This window comes from Ahaetulla prasina, chromosome 2 (genome assembly GCF_028640845.1).
Source record: "Ahaetulla prasina isolate Xishuangbanna chromosome 2, ASM2864084v1, whole genome shotgun sequence".
NCBI lineage: Eukaryota > Metazoa > Chordata > Lepidosauria > Squamata > Colubridae > Ahaetulla > Ahaetulla prasina.
Genome location: NC_080540.1, coordinates 91,078,087 through 91,102,833, shown reverse-complemented (window position 1 = coordinate 91,102,833; position 24,747 = coordinate 91,078,087). Strand labels below are relative to the sequence as shown.

The 24,747-nt window shown below is 39.0% G+C and overlaps 1 protein-coding gene across 2 annotated transcripts in view; it reads left to right on the top strand.

Annotated features, from left to right (window-relative positions):
• Positions 1 to 24,196, top strand: part of CANX (calnexin) — a 31,337-nt gene extending 7,141 nt beyond the window's left edge. The window contains exons 3-15 of one of the 2 annotated variants that reach the window (XM_058167270.1): positions 1,138 to 1,211; positions 2,252 to 2,310; positions 3,023 to 3,164; positions 6,138 to 6,219; positions 8,566 to 8,758; positions 9,812 to 10,001; positions 13,658 to 13,771; positions 15,520 to 15,676; positions 17,221 to 17,436; positions 18,306 to 18,425; positions 18,536 to 18,680; positions 19,732 to 19,847; positions 21,463 to 24,196. In XM_058167270.1, coding sequence (XP_058023253.1) covers positions 1,138 to 1,211; positions 2,252 to 2,310; positions 3,023 to 3,164; positions 6,138 to 6,219; positions 8,566 to 8,758; positions 9,812 to 10,001; positions 13,658 to 13,771; positions 15,520 to 15,676; positions 17,221 to 17,436; positions 18,306 to 18,425; positions 18,536 to 18,680; positions 19,732 to 19,847; positions 21,463 to 21,516 — 1,662 coding nt within the window. In that variant the 3' untranslated portion in view covers positions 21,517 to 24,196. Of the gene's footprint in view, positions 1 to 1,137; positions 1,212 to 2,251; positions 2,311 to 3,022; positions 3,165 to 3,762; positions 3,918 to 4,629; positions 4,772 to 6,137; positions 6,220 to 8,565; positions 8,759 to 9,811; positions 10,002 to 13,657; positions 13,772 to 15,519; positions 15,677 to 17,220; positions 17,437 to 18,305; positions 18,426 to 18,535; positions 18,681 to 19,731; positions 19,848 to 21,462 lie in introns of those variants that run through there. The other variant, XM_058167269.1, reaches the window with a different exon arrangement.
• The last annotated feature ends 551 nt before the right edge of the window (positions 24,197 to 24,747 follow it).

The following is a 24,747-nucleotide window of genomic DNA, read 5'->3' as shown; positions in this document are numbered from 1 at the left end:
GGTTCGTTTCGGGTGGTCAAAACGCCAAGCGGCTGTGGGGAACTGAGACATTTCTCCTTCATGCCCCCGCCCCCCAGCTGCTCAGTGCAGTTCGGTTTAAGGGGGGGGGGGAGCCAACATCAACTGCGGATGGAGCCCCTCTGGGCACAAAGACCGTTTGGGAGGAGAAGGTGGCTGAGGAGGGAGAAATGTAGGTGCAGGCGTGGGGGGGACTGCAGGAGAAGCAGCTTTTCTTCCAGCAACAGGAGTGTGTGTGTTTTCAATGTGCCCAGAGTTTTCTTTCTCCCCTTTAGCCACTGAGAGCTCTGAGTCCGTGCAGACCACGTACACACGTCGGGTGTGCTGAGTGGGCTTGCATCTTCAGTGAACTGGTGGCTTTCTGGGCGCTGCACAGGAGGTGTAAGGCAAGGCGCTGCCACTCGAAAACTATTGCCGTAATCTCCGCTGCCTGGAACCACCCGAAAACGCGATGCTCTTTCTTTGCCTTTGCACACTCCCATTTTTGGAACTGGGGAGGCAGCGGAGATCTCCAAACAGCAGAAATTGCAGCAACAGTGTTTTAGGGTGGCAGCGCCTTGCCTTATACCCCTGCGCAGCGCCTGCTTTGCCAAGCAACTCCCGACCTCCGCGCTTCCCCAGCCGCTTCCGGAAGCAGGCTCCAACCAAGGCAGCAAAGGCGCAGGGGGCTTGCCGGGAAGCCCTACACTGTGTTTATGAGATGGCAGCATCCAGGAGGACTAAAGTGCTGCATCTCTATGGGGCCTTGCTGTGAGAAAGCCAGGCTTTCAACACCTACAGCTATAGGTAGGAAGACGGGGATGTCTTGAGAGTGGAGCCTTCGGTGCCAAGTCCCTCTTCTGCCCCCATGAAAATTATCCCCCACCCCACTCACTCCTGTTAAATAGAGTGATAGGATTTGTTTTAAACTGATAAAAAGATCTGTGCTACCCATTATCAAAATTCGAATGGAAGTGAGGATGCCGCTGATCCTGATGCTGGTAGGCAGAGGCAGGATTCTTGTTTTCTTGTTTTCCTCCCCCAAAATTAAGGTGCATCTTATACTCCAGTATGTCTTATCCTCTGAAAAATATGGTAAATTATTCAGAATATCATCTAATATTGAACTTCTGTCTTCAGGTTACCTATATAGCTCCAGTACCAACAGGAGAAGTTTATTTTGCTGAAAACTTTGATAAAGGAACTTTAGAAGGGTAAGCATTCATCTAAAAAAAGTACTAGTAGATATACATGAGGAAAGCTTGAATTAAAATATGTTTTTAAATATTTTTATGAATCAATTCATAAATCAAGCAAATGAAATCAGTGCAACTAAAATACCTAATATAGAGTACATCTGATAACAGTTGGAAAAAAGGGATCATATAGAACAGGGGTGACAAACACAAGGCCTGCGGGATCTGGTCCGCGATGTGGTTGGATCTGGCCTGCAGGGCTGTCCTGGAAAATGTAAGGAGCCGGCCCGCATTGTTTCGGCCTTCCGAAACATTCCAGTCCAGATACTAAAATGAAAATGGCTGTTATGCATGCATAGCAAACTTTGTCATGTTATTTGCATAAATAATCTGGTAAATTACTTTTTTTAACTATAGGAAATTATAGTCTCTTTTAAGCAGTGCTTCTCAATTATTTTCTGTCATGCCACCCTAGGAAGAAGAAAACATTTTTCGCGCCCCCCGCGCGACTGTAAATAGTATCATTATTAAACGCACCCCCCTTTACGGAGGTCAAACGTGCCCCCCTTTACGGAGCCTTGCACCCCCCCTGGGGGGCGCGCCCCACTATTTGAGAAGCACTGCTTTTAAGTAACTTGAGTTGAAGTTTGGCAGTACACATTCACTATGTTTTGAAATGTATCAATTGCCATGGTGTGGGACCAGAGTGTAGCCTTTTCTGCCATAACACCTGCCTTCTGGAACATCATTCCCTCCTCTCCCCACCCCCCAACAAGATTAGCCCAGTCCAATTGCCTTCTGGAAATCTCTCAACCCCTTTTTTTTTTCCTTGCAGGCTTGAAAAGGTGCAAGGTGATTATATTATGTTTTAATACAATGATCCATTCTCCCACAGTCTTATTATTTAAGTTGATTTTAATTTTTTTAGATTTATTCTTAATTGTTTTATTGTGTACCATCCAAAATCAAAGTTGTGAGATGGGTAGCTATGTAAAATTGAAAAATAAATTCTCCTTGCTCTACAGTGCCTTCATGTAAACTTTTAAAAAACATTTCAGGTGGTTTCTGTCTAAAGCCAAGAAGGATGATACAGATGATGAGATTGCCAAATATGATGGTTCGTATGACATTTTACTCTTCATATAGGAAAGTTTATTGCAATATGTTTTTCTATACAGAAAGAGTATTGGAGAGGATTATTCAGTTATATAAGGCTCAATTTGCAATCTGTGTAGCCCAGATACAAATTTATTTCCTTAATGTAAGCTAAATCAGAGTTCCGTTAGAGCATTTAAACTTAGTCTAGATGTTTATTAGAAAATCTGTTTGACTAATTCCCAAAGTATTTGTTTATGTACTTTTTTTGAGGTAGGTTTTTTCCCCTAGTAAGGGGAAAAATCCTTTTCCTATGCTTTAAATAAAATTATACTAAAAGTGATGGTTATTGCAATCTCAGAAAAAATTATTCCATGAAAGTAGAATACAAGCATAATTTTTCACAAGTATCCAGATTAATAATTCCAACAAAATCATCATGTGATTTTGCAAAAAACAGTTACGAACAGATAATTATGTCTAGTTCTCACATAAATGTATTGATATTCAGTAACTTCCAGCAATATAAAAAACAATTTTATCAAAGAAAAAACTACTGTCTGCAAAAAGTATTGCTGGTAAGTCTTCTGAAGGAAAAGAGAGGGAGGAGCATTTAGTGCAAGCACATGATTAACTGTGAAGAGTTTGAAAAATATTGTCTTTGACATATCTCCATCTTATTTGTTACAGAAACAAAAGAGCAAAATTAAGTTGTTTCTGTCGTGTTTCTATAGGCAAATGGGAAGTACAGGAAATGAAGGATACTAAACTTCCTGGGGATAAAGGACTTGTGTTAGTTTCACGGGCCAAACATCACGCAATTTCTGCCAAACTTAATAAGCCTTTTATCTTTGACACCAAGCCTCTCATTGTACAGTAAGTATGTTTTGCTGTTTTTTTCACTGAACCAGCAATACTGTACCAATGCATAAACAATAAATAAGGGCTCACAATGTAATTTAGAACCACTTTGGTCTAATGCAGGGGTCTGCAACCTTAAACACTCAAAGGGCCATTTGGACCTATTTCCCACAGAAAACACCGGGAGTCAATAATTTAACAATTGGTGTGATTGGGTAGGTGTGGCCAACTCAACATCACTCACTCACTCCCAGTCACATGCCCTCCCAGCCACGTCTACCCTGCCAGTCATTAGGCAGAGAACTAGTTGTTAAATTATATGACATGACATGCCATGCCCAGCCCCACCCCACCCCTCCCCAGCCACCTCTTGCCACACCCGCTCTCAAGTGTGTTGTTCATCCCTCCCTCCTCTCCCACCCCCAACAAGATTAGCCCAGTCCAATTGCCTTCTGGAAATCTCTCAACCCTTTTTTTTCCTTGCAGGCTTGAAAAGGTGCAAGGTGATTATATTATGTTTTAATACAATGATCCATTCTCCCACAGTCTTATTATTTAAGTTGATTTTAATTTTTTTAGATTTATTCTTAATTGTTTTATTGTGTACCATCCAAAATCAAAGTTGTGAGATGGGTAGCTATGTAAAATTGAAAAATAAATTCTCCTTGCTCTACAGTGCCTTCATGTAAACTTTTAAAAAACATTTCAGGTGGTTTCTGTCTAAAGCCAAGAAGGATGATACAGATGATGAGATTGCCAAATATGATGGTTCGTATGACATTTTACTCTTCATATAGGAAAGTTTATTGCAATATGTTTTTCTATACAGAAAGAGTATTGGAGAGGATTATTCAGTTATATAAGGCTCAATTTGCAATCTGTGTAGCCCAGATACAAATTTATTTCCTTAATGTAAGCTAAATCAGAGTTCCGTTAGAGCATTTAAACTTAGTCTAGATGTTTATTAGAAAATCTGTTTGACTAATTCCCAAAGTATTTGTTTATGTACTTTTTTTGAGGTAGGTTTTTTCCCCTAGTAAGGGGAAAAATCCTTTTCCTATGCTTTAAATAAAATTATACTAAAAGTGATGGTTATTGCAATCTCAGAAAAAATTATTCCATGAAAGTAGAATACAAGCATAATTTTTCACAAGTATCCAGATTAATAATTCCAACAAAATCATCATGTGATTTTGCAAAAAACAGTTACGAACAGATAATTATGTCTAGTTCTCACATAAATGTATTGATATTCAGTAACTTCCAGCAATATAAAAAACAATTTTATCAAAGAAAAAACTACTGTCTGCAAAAAGTATTGCTGGTAAGTCTTCTGAAGGAAAAGAGAGGGAGGAGCATTTAGTGCAAGCACATGATTAACTGTGAAGAGTTTGAAAAATATTGTCTTTGACATATCTCCATCTTATTTGTTACAGAAACAAAAGAGCAAAATTAAGTTGTTTCTGTCGTGTTTCTATAGGCAAATGGGAAGTACAGGAAATGAAGGATACTAAACTTCCTGGGGATAAAGGACTTGTGTTAGTTTCACGGGCCAAACATCACGCAATTTCTGCCAAACTTAATAAGCCTTTTATCTTTGACACCAAGCCTCTCATTGTACAGTAAGTATGTTTTGCTGTTTTTTTCACTGAACCAGCAATACTGTACCAATGCATAAACAATAAATAAGGGCTCACAATGTAATTTAGAACCACTTTGGTCTAATGCAGGGGTCTGCAACCTTAAACACTCAAAGGGCCATTTGGACCTATTTCCCACAGAAAACACCGGGAGTCAATAATTTAACAATTGGTGTGATTGGGTAGGTGTGGCCAACTCAACATCACTCACTCACTCCCAGTCACATGCCCTCCCAGCCACGTCTACCCTGCCAGTCATTAGGCAGAGAACTAGTTGTTAAATTATATGACATGACATGCCATGCCCAGCCCCACCCCACCCCTCCCCAGCCACCTCTTGCCACACCCGCTCTCAAGTGTGTTGTTCATCCCTCCCTCCCTCTCCTTCTTTGTCTCTCTCCTCTTCTCTCCTGTGTCTGTCTCTCCTTTTTCCCTTCCCTCTCTCTTCTCTTTCCTTTTTCTGTGTGTGTGTGTGGGGGGAACCCGTGAACTGGTGCTGGGTGGAGGGAATTTGACGTCTGCAGAGCAGCATGCCGACGGATCATCTGGTCAATGGAGAGGTGGGGCATCACAACACTGGTGGACTGCCGACTCTGCAGGAAAAGCAACTGACATCCAGGAGGCGAGAACGAGCTGTTACCGCTGGTGTTGCCAGGGGCGAGTGGGGCAGGGTCACATTGTGGCTCCATGGCGTAATGGGCTCCAGGAGGAGTGGAGCCCATCTCCCCCATTGTGAAGCACAGTAAATTTCACTGCTGCACAAGGCGCTGCAAGAGCAGCGGGCAGGCCATGGAGGTGGCAACAGCAGCGGTGTCGGGAGCTGCAGCAGAGGGCTGAAAGAGCCACATACTGCTCTGGAGCTGCAAGTTGCCGACACCTGGTCTAGTGGTTAAGGCACCAGGCTAGAACAGGAAACTGAGTTCTTAGTCTCACCATAAACATGAAAACCAAGAGGGTGACTTTGGGCTAGTCTCAACCCAACTCGCCTCACAGAGTTATTGTGGGGAAAATAGGAGGAGGAATAGTGTTAGGTTTGTTCACCACCTCGAGTTATTTAAAGGTGGGATTTATTTATTTTTTTAATAAATAAATAAATTTAGTATCTCATTGTTTGTATGTGCATATTATACCATTATTTTATGTGATAAAATTGGAGGGGTGTATGTGTAAGTAAGTAAGTAAGTAAATGTAATTTTTTGGAGAGAAACCTGGGAAGGAATTAAGAGGAGGGAAGAACGCAAACAAAAATGTAAGCTTTGATAATCAAATGTTAATGTAGTGGTGTGTGAAATCATTTCCAATAGGATTTTTTTTTAAATGACTGTAACCTCTTATGTTGCAAACTTAGGTATGAAGTCAACTTCCAAAATGGAATTGAATGTGGTGGTGCATACGTGAAACTGCTTACCAAATCTAATGATTTAAACTTGGTGAGTATTTTTAATCTTCTAATTTTGAGATCTTAATGTTTATTTGTTTGGATTACACTCTTGCAAATCATCTTGGCAAAGCACAGAGACAGCTTTGGTCGCGTTGGTCGATGATCTCTGGAGGACTCGGGACAGGGGTTATTCCTCTGCCCTGGTCCTGTTAGATCTCTCAGCGGCTTTTGATACCATCGACCATGGTATCCTGCTGCACCGGTTTGGGAGTGGGAGGCACCGTTTATCAGTGGTTCTCCTCCTATCTCTCCGACCGGTCACAGACAGTGTTGGCAGGAAGGCAGAGATTGACCGCGAGGTGCCTCACGTGTGGGGTGCCGCAGGGGTCGATCCTCTCGCCTCTCCTGTTCAACATCTATATGAAGCCACTGGGTGAGATGATCAGTGGTTTTGGGGTGAGTTACCAACTGTACGCTGATGATACGCAGCTGTACTTTTCCACCCCAGGCCACCCCAACAAAGCTGTCGAAGTGCTGTCCCGGTGTCTGGAAGCCGTATGGGTCTGGATGGGGAGAAACAGGCTCATGCTCAACCCCTCCAAGACGAAGTGGCTGTGGATGCCGGCACCCCGGTACAGTCAGCTGCATCCACGGCTGACTGTTGGGGGCGAGTCATTGGCCCCGATGGAGAGGGTGTGCAACTTAGGCGTTCTCCTGGATGGACGGTTGTCTTTTGTAGAACATTTGATGACCGTCTCCAGGAGAGCTTTTCATCAGATCCGCCTGATCCGCCAGTTGCGCCCCTTTCTTGACCGGGATGCCTTATGAATATGAATGAATGAATATGAATATTTTAATTTGTATACCGCCCTTCTCCCGAAGGACTCAGGGCGGTGAACAGGCAGATAAAATACAGATACACACAATAGTTAAAAACATCCCTTAAAAAACTAAGTTAAATTTGCCCAAATGTTAAAATAACATACTCCCGCATAAAATTATAAAACTTTAAAAACCCATAAATTCAATTAAAATTTAGAGATAAAAATCAGGCTAGTCCAGCCATACGAAATAAATAAGTTTTAAGTTCACGGCGAAAGGTCCTAAGGTCAGGTAATTGTCGAAGTCCGAGGGGAAGTTCGTTCCACAGGGTCGGAGTCCCCACAGAGAAGGCCCTCCCCCTGGGGGCCGCCAGTCGACACTGTTTGACTGACGGCACCCTGAGGAGTCCCTCTCTGTGGGAACGTACCGGACGATGGGAGATAGAGGCCGGCAGTAGACGGTCCCGTAGATAGCCCGGTCCTAAGCCATGGAGCGCATGTACAGTCACTCATGCTCTTGTTACTTCTCGCTTGGACTACTGCAATGCTCTCTACATGGGGCTCCCCTTGAAGAGCACCCGAAGGCTCCAGTTGGTTCAGAATGCAGCTGCGCGGGTGATAGAGAGTGGCTCCCATGTAACACCACTCCTGCGCAAGCTGCACTGGCTGCCTGTGTCTTTCGGGTGCACTTCAAGGTGTTGGTTACCACCTTTAAAGCGCTCTATGGCTTAGGACCGGGTTACTTACAGGACTGCCTATTGCTACCGTTTGCCTCCCATCGACCCGTGTGCTCTCACAGGGAGGGACTCCTCAGGGTGCCGTCAGCAAGCAATATCGGCTGGCGGCCCCCAGGGGAAGGGCCTTCTCTGTGGGGGCTCCCATCCTCTGGAACGAACTTCCCCCAGGATTCCGTCAACTTCCTGACCTTCGGACCTTTCGCCGCGAGCTGAAGACATATTTATTTATTCGCGCAGGACTGGCATAGAATTTTAGTCGTTTTTATTTGGTTTTAAATTTTATTAGTGGGTTTTACTGTTTTAAATATATTTTAATTAAGGGCCATATTTAGTAAGTTTTTTAAATACTGTTTTATCTTGTATTTATTCATTGTTATTTTATCTGGCTGTGAACCGCCGAGTCCTTCGGGAGAAGGGTGGTATAAAAATTTAATAAAATAAAATAAAATAAAATAAATCTTATTACTTTAACAAGATGATTGCATGTCAGTTTACTGAACACTTAAGTACTGTTTATCATAAATCCTATTATTTCAATGACATTCAGGATATATATGCAATGTTTGTGAAAACTGCTAAGAAATGAAAACTATTGCTCATTAGTTGGAATAGCATTCTTTTTTGATTTGCGCATTTGTGGCTTATTTTGCACAAAAAAAGAGATCCTATCAAAGGGTTCTCCCCTCCCTCCCCATTGATTTAAATCTGTTAGCTGAGAGGTGGTTGATAAGCTCAATTAAACTTAGATATAATTAGGTGTGCAGTAAAGTGTAAAATGAAAACTTTGTTAAAAGTTAATTTATATTTTGAAGGTTTTCCTATCTATGTCTTTCATAGGACCAATTCCATGATAAGACTCCATACACAATCATGTTTGGTCCAGACAAGTGTGGTGAAGATTACAAGTTACACTTCATTTTCCGCCACAAGAACCCAAAGACTGGCCAATATGAGGAGAAACATGCCAAACGTCCTGAGGCAGATTTAAAGAATTTTTTTACTGATAAGAAGACACATCTTTATACGCTGGGTAAAGCAGACACATATTTGGATACTTTTGTGGATGAAATTGTAATATACTAATTATTGAAAGCAAGAGAGGGAGCATTTTCAACTATGGTATAGTGAGTGAATAAGGAAGGTGGCCTTGATGAAAATATTCAAAAATGTTACTTATGAAAAAAGGAATGAAACAATTTTAATGACTGAGAAACTCAGGCAGAGATCTGTCCGATTCATGGGCATATTAGAAGCATAGCACAGTCAGACTTACACAATTCTGTTATGGTTCATCTCAATAAAGCTAGTTTTTGCCTTCGTGGAGAGTTGATTTCCTGCTCTGATTTATCAGTGGCCCTAACATATGAACTATATTACAGAGAATAACTTTTTTTTACATTCCCATGATTCTTACAATGAACTCTATTTGGCAGAACTGGTTTTTGATAAAGAGAACTGGGGATTCTAATACATTACAGGTGGTTCTTGACTTACAACCACAGTTAAGCCCAATATTTCCATTGCTAAGTAAGGCAGTTGTTAAGTGAGTTTTGCCACAGTTGTTAAGCAAATTATTTTATGATCTTTTTGCCACGGTTGTTAATCAAACCACTGCAATTACTAAGTGAATCATGTGGTCATTAAGCAAATCTGGCTTCCCACATTGACTTTCCTTGTCAGAAACTGGCTGGGAAAGTTAAAATGGTGATCGCGTGACCCAGGAACAGTGTCATAAATACATGCCAGTTGCCAAGTCCCCAAACTTTGATCATGCCACTATGGGGATGCTGCAATGGTCATAAATGTGAAAACTGGTCATAACTCAATTTGAACTTCTAACAGTTACTAAACAAATGGTTTAAGTCAATTCACGACTATATATGATTTCCATGAAATTTCTGAGTAGTCTAGGGAACCAAAATATTATTGCTATCTTGAATTTAGGTTAAGTATTTTTTTAATATTGCATTCCAATCACAAGATCCCTTCACTATGCTGTATAAATAGGAAGACAGTATACCAAAAGATAACGGCAGGTTTTTTGAACTCATTTTATCTTTATATTTTTGGATTTTTATCATAGTCTTGAATCCAGACAACAGCTTTGAAGTTTTGATTGATCAAACTGTTGTAAACACTGGGAATCTACTATCTGATATGACCCCTCCTGTGAATCCTCCACGTGAGATAGAAGACCCAAATGATCAGAAGCCAGAAGATTGGGATGAGAGAGCTAAGATTCCAGATCCAGATGCTGTTAAACCAGATGATTGGTGAGTACTTGTTGAAAACTCTTTGATTTTGATTATAAAAAGATGAAGGAAGGTGGGACTGAAGTTTTTTTTTTGTAGCATAATCCCATCTCTTCTATAATAGCCTTTTTCGGTATAAATTATATTATGGAATTGGAGGCAATCCCACTGTGTACTAATTGATAGACCTGCTTAATAGCTTTATTTATTTATTCAAATTTATATACCGCCCTATCTCCCGAAGGACTCATTACTCATTGCTTCATTAGTAAGATGCACTGAGCCCAGCTTTATCCTGCAATCTGGGAAAGAGATGAAGTTTTTGTAGGATGAGAATGTTACGGTTGTGATTTTACATTTTTTCATGAATTTTTTCATCAGCACTATTGTGTTTCCCTTTGTTCAGGGCATTAGCAAACAAGCAAGCTGAGAATTTTTCAGAAATGTTCTTATATATATTGCCTTGCAGTCCTTGCTGTAGTGAAGGTAAAGGGAGTAAAAATACTGAGTTTTGAAGCTAGGGAGTCTCATATATCAATTCAGTAACTTTGCATTTTTTTATTTATCTTTATATGGCTACTAATTGGAAGCAACTGTGGACAGGTCACAAGACAGAATGATAAAAAAATACAAATGTAAACAAACATTGTAAATATGGTATACAAAAATTAAGGTATCTGATACATAGTTATTTTCAGTCATAGACTTACTTAAATAAGGGGCCGGAATAGCTCAGGCTGTAAGGAGCCTGTTATTAGAACACAATAGCCTGCAATTACTGCAGGTTCAAGCCCGGCCCAAGGTTGACTCAGCCTTCCATCCTTTATAAGGTAGGTAAAATGAGGACCCAGATTGTTGGGGGGGCAATAAGTTGACTTTGTAAATATACAAATAGAATGAGACTATTGCCTTATACACTGTAAGCCGCCCTGAGTCTTCGGAAAAGGGCGGGATATAAATGTAAATTTAAAAAAAAAAATGAGGCTCTAGGCTTTTACAGCTTTCAAGAAGGTCAACAATGTCAGGGTCATCCAATCTCCAGGAAGAGCCTGTTCCACAGAGGAGCTGCAACAAAGAAGGCATGTTGTTGTTTTGTTGCTGCAAGATAACACTGTTTCACTGAGGGAATCTGGAACATAGCCACTCTTCCTAGTATGGTGGGATCACAGAAATAATTGGAAATAAGGTCCCATGTCATGTAGGGACTTAGAAGTGATAATCAGCCCTTTGAAGTGCACCTGAAAATCTATTGGAAGCTAGTGCAGCTTGCACGGTAGAGGTGCTACTTTGCCAAACCTCAGTGCATCCTGAACTGTCTGTGCTGCTGCATTTTGAATCAGTTGAAGCTTCTGAGTCTTCTAAAGGGCAGTCCTATATAAATATTGCAATAATCCAGACAGGAAGTATCTAAGGCATGAATAACTATAAGCAGAGCCTGCTGATCCTGAGCACAAGTTGCATGTGAGATAGATTAGTGCAAAGGCTGTCCTAGCCATAGCTTTAATCTACTCCTTGAACAGTATTTATGGGTTCAGGAAGACCCCCAGATTGCACACCAGCTCTGTTTTGAGGGAGTGCTATCACTGAGATGGCTCCAGAAACAGCCCCAAAACACAGAGACCTTCAGTCTTACTAGAGTTGAGACACATCTATTCACATACATCCAATCCGCAAAGCACCTTTAAGTCCTTGTACATCTTCACTTGAACAGGTACCCTTTGAGACCACAAATAGAACTAGTAATTCAGTAAATAATCAAAGCAGTTGCTAGGTGAAACTGCAACTGTTCTTATGATCATACTTCAGCTTTGCTTTACAGTCCTGTGAAGGTTTGTATATGTGAGGATTGGCTGCAGTTATTTTTTATCACTGTTGAATTGCAAACACTAAAGTATAGCTCTTGGCAGAGATAGGGTGTACAACTGGGATATTGTCAGCACACTATTCTGGATTTTCTCTGTAGTAAACATAGTTGAGATTTGAAAGGCACACTAAGGACATGCACATAGAATTCTAGCTGCTCCTCAGTTAACTATTCAATGGCCATTCAGAGTTATACTTCACATCAGTTCTTAAACTTCTGGTTGTCCCAGCAGCCCTGTAGTCATATGATCATGATTTGGGCATTTGGCAACCAGCTTGCACTTAACAATTGCAACATCCTACATCATGCACCTTCCCTGCTGGCTTGCCAAAAGTAAAGTCAATGGGAAGCTGGCAAGTCATTCCTAGAAATTGCTTGTATTCTGATAGTTCTTTCCCTCCAAGGAGCCTGTCTATGGCACCCAGTCCATCAACTTGAGGTGGTCACTTGCGTATCCATGCACATCCATGTCTCAGCAGCCACTTGCACACCTTCCCCCACCATGCAGCAGCCACCTCCAATCTTTTTGCATCGCTCACTTGAACACTCTTCCCCATCTGGTAACAGTCAACCCCACTACACTCTTCTGTTCCTCAGCAGCCAGTCCTATATCTGGAAACACCCATTCCAGTTTTTGTGCAAGGGAATGTATCAGTCACTCATACACCCTTTCCCACCTAACAGCATCCACCCCTGCTGTGCTGTCATTGGACCTTGAGAATCATTGCGCATTTGGCAGCAGCCATTGCACTTTACCACACCTTCATAATCATATGTTCATACTCCCCCGGCTAGCTGTGCCATGTCATGCCATACTTTGACAGCCACTTGCACATTCTCATGCATACTCCCCCACCTAACAGTAATCACTTACTGTCTGTCTTGTAAGCAATTTGTAAGTCACCTGGGACTTGCAAGTTCCTGCCAGTTTCCCCCTTGGCTTGGCCTGTTGGAACCTGGCTTGCTAGAAATTAGAAGGCCCTTGCTTAACAATGGCAACAGGGAGTGCCAGGATTGCTGTCACTAAATAATGTAGTCATAATGTGACATTATGGTTTACAACTACATCATTTAGCCACAGAGGTTAAAGTTACCGTTCCAATTGCTATTGCTAAGTGAGGACTATCTTCTGTTAATTGATGAGAAAGAAATTGCAAGTGAGCATACAATGGGGAATACCCTGAGAGGAAGCTGTTAGCATTGGCTGTTTGCCTGTTGTGTTCTCTGCTGCCTCTTATGTGCCTCCTAATCATTTCCCCACTCTTTGGAATGCAGGAGTGCCTGCTTACCAATCTTGAAAGCAATGTGATCACACTGGCAATCAAGTCTGACCGTAGCAAGCATGCTATGCAAACAGCTTAAAATACATTCATGATCCCTCTCCAATTATTGCTCTGCAAGGTGCATGGTTGAAACAAGTGATTTGTCTAATAGGTCTTTTCATGCTGGTGATGCAGTTGCATTGCTTTCAGTGTGTAGAAAAGCAAATAGCTTACTCTTCCAATTCGCTTCTCTCCAAACTGTTCCCTGCAAGGGCTAAAAAAAAAAACAGGCAGGTATAGGACAGCATGTACTGACTAATAATCACATGACTAAGGGACATTCAGAAGGTTATACATGATTGTAAATGGCCATCAGATTAATTTTCAGCATATTATAACTTCAAACTGTTGCTCAACAAATGGTCAGTAAATGAGGACTAATTTAGTTAGGACAACTAATTAATATTTGAAAAAGCTAGCATTTTAGTTTTAAACAATGTTGTATTGTAAATAAAATAACATAATTTTGATTGTTATTTAATTTTTTATAGGGATGAGGATGCTCCTGCTAAAATTCCAGATGAAGATGCTGTGAAGCCAGAAGGTTGGTTAGATGATGAGCCAGAATATGTAGCTGATCCTGATGCAGAAAAACCAGAGGATTGGTAAGTTAAATATGGTCTCACAATATATTTAGCTTTAGGCCTTGGTCCTAACTATACTCGTGCAGTGTTCATAATTGTGAGGACCAGTCATAGTTACTAAATGAATGGCTGTAAGTTAAGAACTACATGTCCACACAAGTTTATAAGAAAATTGAAGAGTAACAGATGTAGCGTTTTGAAATGGCCAAATCAAAGTCCGCAAATGTCAGAAATTTTGTGGCATAACTTGAAATGAATTGTTTGTGCTAGAAAGCTCTCAAATGCTTCCATGTTGGAGAAATTTACCAGGACAAATGGATCAAAACTAGTACATAGCAAACGGAATGACTGATCACCAATTACCGTATATACTCGAATATAAGCCGATCCGAGTATAAGCTGAGGTCCCCAATTTTACCCCAAAAAACTGGGGTAAACTGGGGACTCGAGTATAAGCCGAGGGTGGGAAATGAGGCAGCTACCGGTCGGGGAAACCCTCCCCCCCTCAGCCGAGAAGGCTGGCGGCTCCCCCGCCCCGCCCTCTCACTGCACCGGCAGGGCTTCCCCGCGCTAATGCAAAAGCCCGCCAAGTTTGCGCCATCCGGTATAATGTGAAAAAAAGAAGAAGAAAAAAAACTCGAGTATAAGCCGTATATACTCGAGTATAAGCCGAGGGGACGTTTTTCAGCACAAAAAACGTGCTGAAAAACTCGGCTTATACTCGAGTATATACGGTACTGGAAGAGTTCTGTTGCAGTAGTTGCAGTTAAAGCTGATTGCAACAGTTACTAGATACAGAGTAACAGAGTTGGAAAGGACCTTTGAGGCTTTTTAGTCTAACCCCCTGCTCAAGCAGGAGACAACTATTTTTTCATACTCAAAGATCATATGATGGTTGATTTAGTTTGTGAAATAAATCGAGCAAACACCTAGGTTTAGTGTTACTTGTTAATAGATTTTCTCTTATTTCAATAGGATCCATGAGGTTCTGGTAAGACTGAAAAGGGCAAATACTTTCTCCTAGCATAGGTCAGTGATGGCTAACCTTTTTGCCGTCACGTGCCAAAAGCAGGGGGAGCGCGGGGTGTGTGTGTTCACAAACGCGCGTGCCCACACCCATAATTTAAAGCCCCTCCGCGCCCCCTCCCCCCCATGCAACTTTCCTACATTGCCCCCACTTTTGGCATGCAATGGCAAAAAGGTTACCACTGGGCTTGGTAGGCTTGTTTTTCACCCTCTCCAGGTTCCAGAGGCTTTCTTGGAGCCTGGGAAGGGTGAAAACAGTCTCCCCCACCCCCCTGAGGCTCTCCAGAGGCCAGAGATGGCCTATTTCCCAACTTCCGATGGGCCTGGAAGGCCCGAAAATCAGCTGACTGGCACATGTGTGCATGATGGAACTGAGCTAGGGCAACGCTCACATGCCCACAGATATGGGTCTGCGTGCCACAGGTTCGCCATCATGGGCATAGGTCAATATGAATTGAATTTCAACTGTATATTATAGCACAATGTTTCTCTCTGATCATGTGTCAATAAATGGAAGCAATCTGTATAGTACTAGTAAATTATTTTACATGATAATTTTTCAGTGATGATGTATATTATGCTAACCTAAATAAAATTCTAACATTTCAACACAGTAATTTATACTGTATTTTTATGTTGAATTAATCAGTATAACTTTAATTGCTATTGATTGTGTCTCTCCCATGCACATACTCTGCATTTATGAGAAAGAGAAAGTCCTAAAGCAGAGATTCATGTTTCAGGGATGAAGATATGGATGGAGAGTGGGAGGCACCCCAGATTGCAAATCCCAAATGTGACTCTGCTCCTGGCTGTGGTACCTGGCAAAGACCCACAATTGATAATCCAAACTATAAAGGCAAATGGAAGCCTACTATGATTGACAACCCCAACTATCAGGTATATTATTTTAAAAATCACTGTCAAGGAATGTTTCTTTATGCATTATTTCAATGTTAAACTAGGTATATTGTCAGGTCATTATGCAGAACTAAATTATAACACTTTGAAATACAGGTGGGTGATTATTTATAGAGAGTAAGCTTGTGAATTTACCTCTACATCAGCCCTGGGCATTATATGGTCCACAGGCCACATCCAGCCCTTTGGCTATCCGTATCTGTCCTGCAGTGGTGCCACAGGCTGCAATAGCAGCCCTCTTGATTTAGCCCTCCATAACAGTCCCAGTTTGTCCCTTCAGAAAATTTTACATGAAAAAGCAGAAATAGTCTTGTGGCACCTTAAAAGTTGCTACAGCATAAATTTACAAGACTACTTCATCCAGTGTGTGAAATTCTGTTCTCAGATGTTAGTATGTTTATTCACGTGGTTTGGAAGGTGCAAAGTCATTGGGAAGTGAATGGAAGAAATACAATCAAGGACCATTCTGCTGTTGAATGTGTGCATAAAAAGTAACATTTGTTTACAAGCAACTAGGTGACAATATAATCAGTGTATCTATGGTGAGATTATTCACTAGGCTAGAAACCAGGAGACTGAGTTCTAGTCCACGCTTAGGCATGAAAGCTGGCTGGGTGACTTAGGGCCAGTTCCTCTCTCTCTCAGCCCAACTAACTTCACAGATTTGTTGTTGTGAGGAAAGTAGCAGAAAAGCGTATTGGGTATGTTCACTGCATTGACTTAAAAAATAATAATAAAGGTGGAATAAAACAAAAATATAATCTAAAATGAAACTATTGTCTCCTAATGGAAGAATGGGTGGAAAAAGCGATGGAAGTTGGCAGAGATGGCAAAACAAACTGCTGAAATAATTAAAGAAAGGAATCTGTCCAGTTTTCTTTCTACTTGAAAACTGCTTCTGGACTTTATGTCCAAAACAGGAAAAAAATGAAACTTTGTTTCTGAGTTTTGTTGATTAGATTAATTCGTTGTTATAGAAATTCCTAGTACTTATTAAATATATAAAGCAAAATTTTCAGACTGTTTTAAATTTTAATGCATTGAAAAAAGTTAGTAGTCACTGCTTCCCCCTCCCCTTTTACCTTGCATTCTTTTCCCTTTCTTTTCCTTCCCCTGTTCTCTTACTATCTTAGTTTCTGTTTGTATTTGCAAAGTACATTCTCATACAAAAAATAAAATAAAGCTTTTGTCGCCATTAAAATCCAGGTAACTTGTCAGTAAATTGTAATTAATAGTCTATAAAATGCCACAAAGATTGTGATGCTACAGAGAATAATTTAAGTACCTCTATAGAAGCTGCCTTATATGACTGTAGACTATGATTTATATTGTGTCAATGTCTGCTCAGGCAATGTCTCCCCGAATATCACCACAGTGTTTTTACAGCCTCCTTCATAATATTTTAATTGGATATTAAGATTTCTATTAATCTATTCAATTCAGGAATGTTTGAAGTATTAATTAAAATGTCTGAGTAATTAAAACTTACAGAATTGATTCAGTGATGTCTGTGCATTATTTAGGGCATCTGGAAGCCAAGGAAGATTCCAAACCCCGACTTCTTTGAAGACTTACAGCCATTCAAAATGACCCCCTTTAATGCTGTGGGACTTGAATTGTGGTCTATGACTTCAGATATATTCTTTGATAATTTCATCATCTGTACTGAGCGAGCAGTAGCAGATGATTGGGGTAATGATGGATGGGGCCTGAAGAAGGCAGCTGATGGTGCTGCTGAGGTGAGAAAGAAAAGTTTGATTTTTTTTTTCCTAATAGTGCAGCATAAAACAGAATTCAGAAATTCTTATTTTTTATTTTCTATTAAACAAATTGATTTGTATTTTTCTCTTTGAGAAAAGAAACAAAATTTCTCTTGTGGCAAATAGAAGCAAAGCTTTATTCAGTTTATTCATAATGTTCAAGTGTTGTTAGTTGGAGTATGCTAACTCATTTTCATTTTTCATTATTTTTTAATGGCTAGGTTAAGTAACTTTTGTCTTTTTTTAAAGATTTGTAGCCTTAAATAAAGTACTAGTTTAATACCAGATATTAGGATCAAAAGTATTTTCTCCAAACTTAAGGCAGAAGAAAGCTGTAATGTATCGGGAAAGCTGCTAGTCTATTGGATAATAGATTCAACTGGCTGTGAAAAACTATTGCTAGCAATAGCTTTACAGATCTTCGGACCTGAGTTTTTCAGTCAGGATGCTCTAGTATTCTTTCCATTAGGAAATTTCAAGAAACTCTAAATGGTGAGATAACTCTCAAATATGCATGTTTAATCTTCTTGAAAAACCCTTAGATTGCTCTCATAGAATATATTTGTTACAACAGTGCAGAAACTGTTGCAGTAATTAATATTTGAAAATGCTAGTAGTTAAGAGATTTAGAAATTACCTTAATCATCTTAAATATTTAATACACTTTAAAGCTGCATAAATAGGGAGAGGGTTCTATAAATATATTGATTTATATGACTTAAAGATTTGAGTACCATGCTATAAAAGTTGTAGTAGGTATGTGTTCAATGGATTTATATCTCTGGCAACTATATTGTTTGCTATACCAAATGCATATGCATATATTGAGATTTAAATTTATCTTCTAGCCTGGTGTTGTGACCCAAATGATAGCTGCTGCTGAGGAACGTCCCTGGCTTTGGATAGTATATATCTTGACAGTGGCTCTGCCTGTTTTTCTCGTTGTTCTTTTCTGCTGCTCTGGAAAGGTGTGTATGGATGTAGTTGATTTTAAACATTTTGTTTGATAAACTGAGAAAGAAAACAGACCATTTTAGAAGAACTGAACTTGAAAATCCTTTCAACGTTCTTATTTCAGACAAAACAACCAAGTGCTGCAGAGTACAAAAAGACAGATGCTCCTCAACCAGATGTAAATGAAGAAGAGAAGGTGGAGGAGAAAGAAAAAGAAGAAGAGGAGGAGGAGGAAGAAGAAGAGGAAGAATCAAATGAAAAAAAGCCTGGTAAGTAAAAGTGTCCCAAGCTTGGAAATGACTAAAAGCGTTCTGGAAAATTGCCCATCTTCAAAAAAACCTCTTGATTTCTGAGTAAGGGAAGATGAATATTGCAGTACAACAAAAGCTCAATTTTAATATATCAGTTGGAGAAGGTGTTGATTATTCCCAGTTATCTGTTATATCATCCATGGTATTGTTACTACTCAACTTCACATACCATATTTTTCGGTGTATAAGACGCACCTTTTTACCCCAAAAAAGAGGGTGAAAATCTGAGTGCGTCTTATACTCCGAATGTAGCCCCCCCCCCTCCGCCGCCCCCACTTTGGAGGTTATCGGCCTCTGTGCATTGCATTTTCTGGTGGTTTCAGGCAGCAGGGATCTTTACATTGCCAAAAACGAGCATTGCATTGGGCTTAGGTGGCAGTGGCGGTGGTGATGGTGGTGGCAGCTCCTCCTCACATTGCTGGGGAGTGAAGTCATTGGGGCCATTGTCTGCCTTGTGGCTGCCTGCTGGGCGGCCAGAGGGGGAACAAGCTGCGAACCGCTGAATGTTGTTCGTTGAAGCCATCAGGCAGATTCCCCCGCCACCAAACCATCCCAAAGAGGCTCATTCCTCAGGTTGTGCCCCGACCCTCCCCTCACAGGATGCAAGGGGTCTCTTTGGGGAAAGCGAGTAGTCCCTGCAGAAGGCGAGTAGTCCCTGCGCCCCAATAAGTTTTCTGGAAAAGAACTTCTCAGTAATTGACGGACGCCCTCTTTCCCAGCCGAGTCTCTGAGGCACCTCTCACTTGCAGCAGGAGGAGGAGGGCAGCGTAAAGCAGCCACCTTAAATACTTGTAGGCAGAAGTAGAATTCTTGTTTTCTTGTTTTCCTCCCCCAAAATTAAGGTGCATCTTATACTCCGGTGCGTCTTACACACCGAAAAATACGGTAAATGACATAAAATTATATTAACACATCAGGAATTTTGTCTGTTGCATTGAGGTCTGCAAAACTGAGGTTTACAAAACTTTTTTGTAAAAAAAATATTAATACCTTGTAAAACTTTCTTTAGAAGAGAAGGACAGGAATGATGGAAATACAGAAAATGTGAGCCAAGAGGAGGAAGCAGAAGAGGAAGAAGAAGAGGTAGAGATGGAAGAGGAAGAAGAAAGCAGAGACGTTACAGAGGTAAGTATTTAATTACATAAACTTTGTATGAGATAAATATTAATACAAGATATTAGGACGTTAGTATATTTAATAAGCCTAGTTTACAACACATTGTCTCCTAAATCTGTAACCACAACTTTTCCATGGGAATCAAGAGAGACAACAAAAAGCATTTCTATAATGAAACAGTAAATATTTATGTAGTAACATCACATGTTGGGATACAAATTTGTTAAGGCAGATTAGCATTTGTTATTTTTTTCCCAATACTAACTGCAGGGTTTGAGTCTGTTATATGCATTATCCATATATCAACTGCTTGGTATCCAGTTCTACAAAATTCTGAAAGCCAATGAAGCCATTATTTTTTAAAAAAATATTTTTTGTAAGTTAGGTCTCCAGAATTGGACAAAATATTCCAAATGGGGACTGACTAAGGCCTTATATAGTGGGATTAGGGCCTCCTTCTTCATGCTGGTGATCCTCTAACAATACATCCCAGAATTTTTTTTGCCTTCACAGTTATCTAGCCACATTGTTTACTCATTTTGCAGACATCTGCTATGAGTAAATCTAAATGCTTTTCTTCTGTTGTTCTAACACTGTACCCCAATACTATACTCTGCCAGATTTTCTTCTTTTGATTTTATATTTAGAAACATTGAACTAGAAGTTCCACATTTTTGACCAATTTTCCAGCAATGCCAAATCATTTTCCATGTTATGAATATCTCCAAGAACATCAGTTCTGTTACACAACTTTGTGTCATCAACAAAAAACAAACTTACCAAGCAGTCCTTTTGTTATATAAGTTACAAATATGTTGAACAGAACAGAACCTAGGACTAAGCCTTGTGGCACACTATGTGTGATTGGTTTCTGTTCAGACAGTACCCCATTAACAATCACACCCCAGGATCTATCATGAGTGAACTTCCTATCCACTAAACCAACCAATGGTTAAGCCCTTGCCTGTGCAACTTTTTTATGAGCTCATTACATGAAGTTGTAGCAAATCAAGATAATAATTCAACTTTGTTACCTTTCCTACACTTTTAGCTTCCTACTAAACTTCACAAAATTTTATTTCTAGCAACTTTTTCCAGTTAATATTATTTCTAAATAAAGTTACATATAACTACAAATTATTAGAAGATAATTCTAACATTGAACGCTATCAAGTGCAATCTGATATATTCACAGAGTTTATTCCCATATGAGTATATTTGATATTTTTTGAAGTATACATTGTTGATCTTAATGTCAAATGTTAAAAATAATAAATCTTAAGGTGTTGTAATGCCATTTACAAAAATAACCCTGAACTTGATTTTTCTGTTACTTTAATATGTATGTTAGAGTTGAAACATTTTTATTGTTTTAGTATTGAAAGAAATAAGCATGTGGGATAATAGTTCAATTTGACTGACAGCTAAAAAGTCAGGCTTAGGGTTTTAAGAAGTAGCTTGTCTCTGTTCAGCTGTGCTAACAATTGTTAAAGCAAAAAACATTTACTGATCTACATTACTCTTGAGATCTCAGTAAATTACCTTTGAAAATATCTACTTATTACTTTTAAAGCTAAATATCTGAATGTAACTGGATTATTTATATGTTCTTTTATGTTTGCAGGAGGAAGAAACTGTGAATAGATCTCCCAGAAATAGAAAACCAAGAAGAGAATGAAATAACCTAAAAACTTAATTTGATGAATTTTTCTGATATGGTTTTGGGAGAGGACCATGGATACCTTTTTGCTGAAAATCAAAAATCTTCAAAATTCACCATCCATAGGTTCCTGTCAAATACTCTGCAGTGAAAAGTGTTTAGCAGTCAAATATTTGCAATTGTGTTTCTAAATAATATTCCTGTAGAAAAAGAATGTGTTTAACACAACCTGGCTATGAATTTCTGGAATGTTACAAAAACTAACATTTTTATTTTGTTTTTAAATAGATGATAGAATTACCAGTCTCAAAATGTTTGGCTTAAATTAATGTATTAATCTATCAATGGAAGTGAAGAGCAAACCCTAAAAAAATGCCAGATGTAAAGTTTTTATAAGTCTTTTCTTTCTTACAAAGATGGAAATTCTTATACAGCTTTTGTTTCTCATAGTATGATCATGTTAAATGTAGGATAAAGTTAAAATTCATTTGAAGCAATCTTCAAATGCTCAAACTTTCTTATTGATGAAAAGCCTGTGGCCATGAAATACTCAGATTGGTCATAGATACAGCTCAGTTAAAACAGTGTTTGCACTAGTCTGAATTTAGGAGCAGATTTTAGTGAGACTGGATTGTCTTGTTCGTTTAGATTTTGAACTTTTTCTCAATTTGGAATTTGCTTTCAGTTTTTGTGTTTCCCTCCCTCCCCCAGTTTTTTTAAACATTTCCTTCTGTTCCAGCTGTTGCTTCTCCTGTACAGTTTTTTCAGAGGCAGCTTTGCTGCTAGAGAATACACTTGTTTAGCTCACTGTTAAAATTGTGTTTCTTAGTCTCAGAAGGTAACACTACTTATTTCTGGGTCCAAACATTGAAACAGGACAGTGTTGCTAACCTTCCTATTGTTGCCATCTTATGTACATTTATGCACAGGATAAAAGGCACAAGCAAGCTGATCTTTCAAGTTTTATTTGTGCTGAAAGCAAATGTCAGTATTTGTGGCTGAGGAATAAGCATGTGAAAACTTGGCATATGTAACATTTTGAATCTCAGTGCTCTTCATGTATCAAAATGTTGTGAATCTAGGGGGTTCCAGATGAATAAATTTTTAAAAAATATGTTGCATTGAGTATCTAGCTATTCAGAAATCCTATGTAGAATACAGAGTGTTTACTTAAGAAAAGCATAATCCTCTATATTATATTGAAGTGCATGATGGAGGAAAGCGAAAAAGAAATATTTTGCCACCTGTTGTTCTTTATTTAAATATATGGCACTGAATTAAAACACTCCCAGTTTCTACTTGGTGGGTAAGAATTTTTCAGAGTAACTAAGATTTTATACTTTTGTTCAGATATAATTATATACATAGCTTTTTCAAAACAAGACTAACAGTTGTTTTGCAGATTATTTTTCAGAACCCTCAGTTTTGTTATCTTTCCAAAACAGCAGAATTATCCTCATTTGAAGCTACAGTGCTTGCAGCCTTTGGCTTGCATTCCAGCATCATTCCTTGCACTTCTATAGTAGTTGTGTGAGAGTTTTTATTTTTCTCCTTGTGTCCTCCAGAGAGCTTTATAAACTCAGCATCCATTCCACTGGTAGATTCAATTTAATACAGTCAGTGGCTTGCTTCCATAGTTTCTGTTGTCTAGTCAGGATGTTTAAATGAAATTATTCCCCCTAGTTTCTTCTATTTTTTTCTACATCATTGACTTGCAGTGGCTATTTAATACTAGTACTAATTTTTATGTGCTTGGGTTAATGTTTTTTGATCAACGTCTTCACTTTTTGTGAAACATATATTCCTTTCTCCAGGATATTGGAAAGAATGAATCTGAACTCATAAGACCTCTTCAGAATACTCCTCTGTTTGCATGTTTTAGCCTTTTTTCATGTTAGTGAAAATGTACTTTTTTAAATGCCCAGTGTAACCTGTGAAGCCTTATTAAGACTACTTAGTACTGGGAGAAGATTGTCATCTGCTATTTAAGAATAATAAAGCAAAAAAAAAAGATAAAAAGTCATTTGTAATTTCCAAGTAATTTGAGGTGCCGAATTGGTAATTTAATGGATGATTTTAAACAGACTATGGAAAACCATTCCGATGCAGGAAATATTTTTACACTGACATAGTTGAACTCTTGGGTGGTTGGAAAGAAATAGACTTATAATAGACTTTTTAGGAAATGTTCTAAAGAATTTTAGAATGAATAAGATATTTGACTACTTCTGTTTGAAAAAGAAAGTGCATTGTAGCCATTTCAAATCAGTCACAGTTCATATGCAACATATGAAGATATAGATGCTTTAAAAAAGATAAAGATCTTAACAAAATGTGTGTTCTGTCTTAGGATACTTACCCCGTTTCATATGGGGATGTTATGGTTGACAGGAGAGCTGAACATGATTAACCATAAATGGCAGAGGTTATCCTAGATCTCCATAATGTGGCTCCAGCTCTCCTGTGACACTAAATAAGGTGCTAAGAATACATTTCTTCGCACCTCTTTGCCTTCTCTATTATAATTTTCTAAATGCCAGTATTGTTTGACGCAGGGTTCAAGTGTTGGTAAACAAGATTGTGACTTAAGTCCTGACTGTTGTAAAAATCTGAAGATGCAGTATGCATATAAATATATTGGTTAAGTTATAAACAAATGTAAGCTTACTTGATCAATAAAGAAACATAGATCACTATTTTTCTACTGTCTAGTCTGCAATATTTTTTTGGGTTGACTTTCATAATCTAAAGACAGAGTTGATAGATCTTCCTTCAGAACTATTACTATGTTGTGAAAAAAACTGAACAATATCCAAAATGCAAAGTGGTTAAATTGTGTGCATTATGTTTTAAATATCCTACTGAGACTATCTTGAGTCAGGATTGTTAAGAGTGGAAATTTAAAAGGCATGAATAATACCATATTGAGGTTGTGGTTGCAAATTGGTTTCATAGTGAGCATCTTGCTTTTAGAAACCTGAGCCTTCATGAAATGTGTTAATCTTTCTGAAATGTTCAAAGTACACAAGTTCATATCACTGTTTCTAACCTTGTTCTAGTATAACATGCACAATTTCAATATGAAAATTGACTACCATAGAAAATATTTTAATTATGGATACATAGTTAATACAGATTTAATTTACATAGCACATATTTAGGAACCGTTAATTATAGGAAAAAATGGAATGATTATCAATGAATAGCTTTTCTTACGTTTCCAACTTTCTGCTACGGTAGTTATAAATT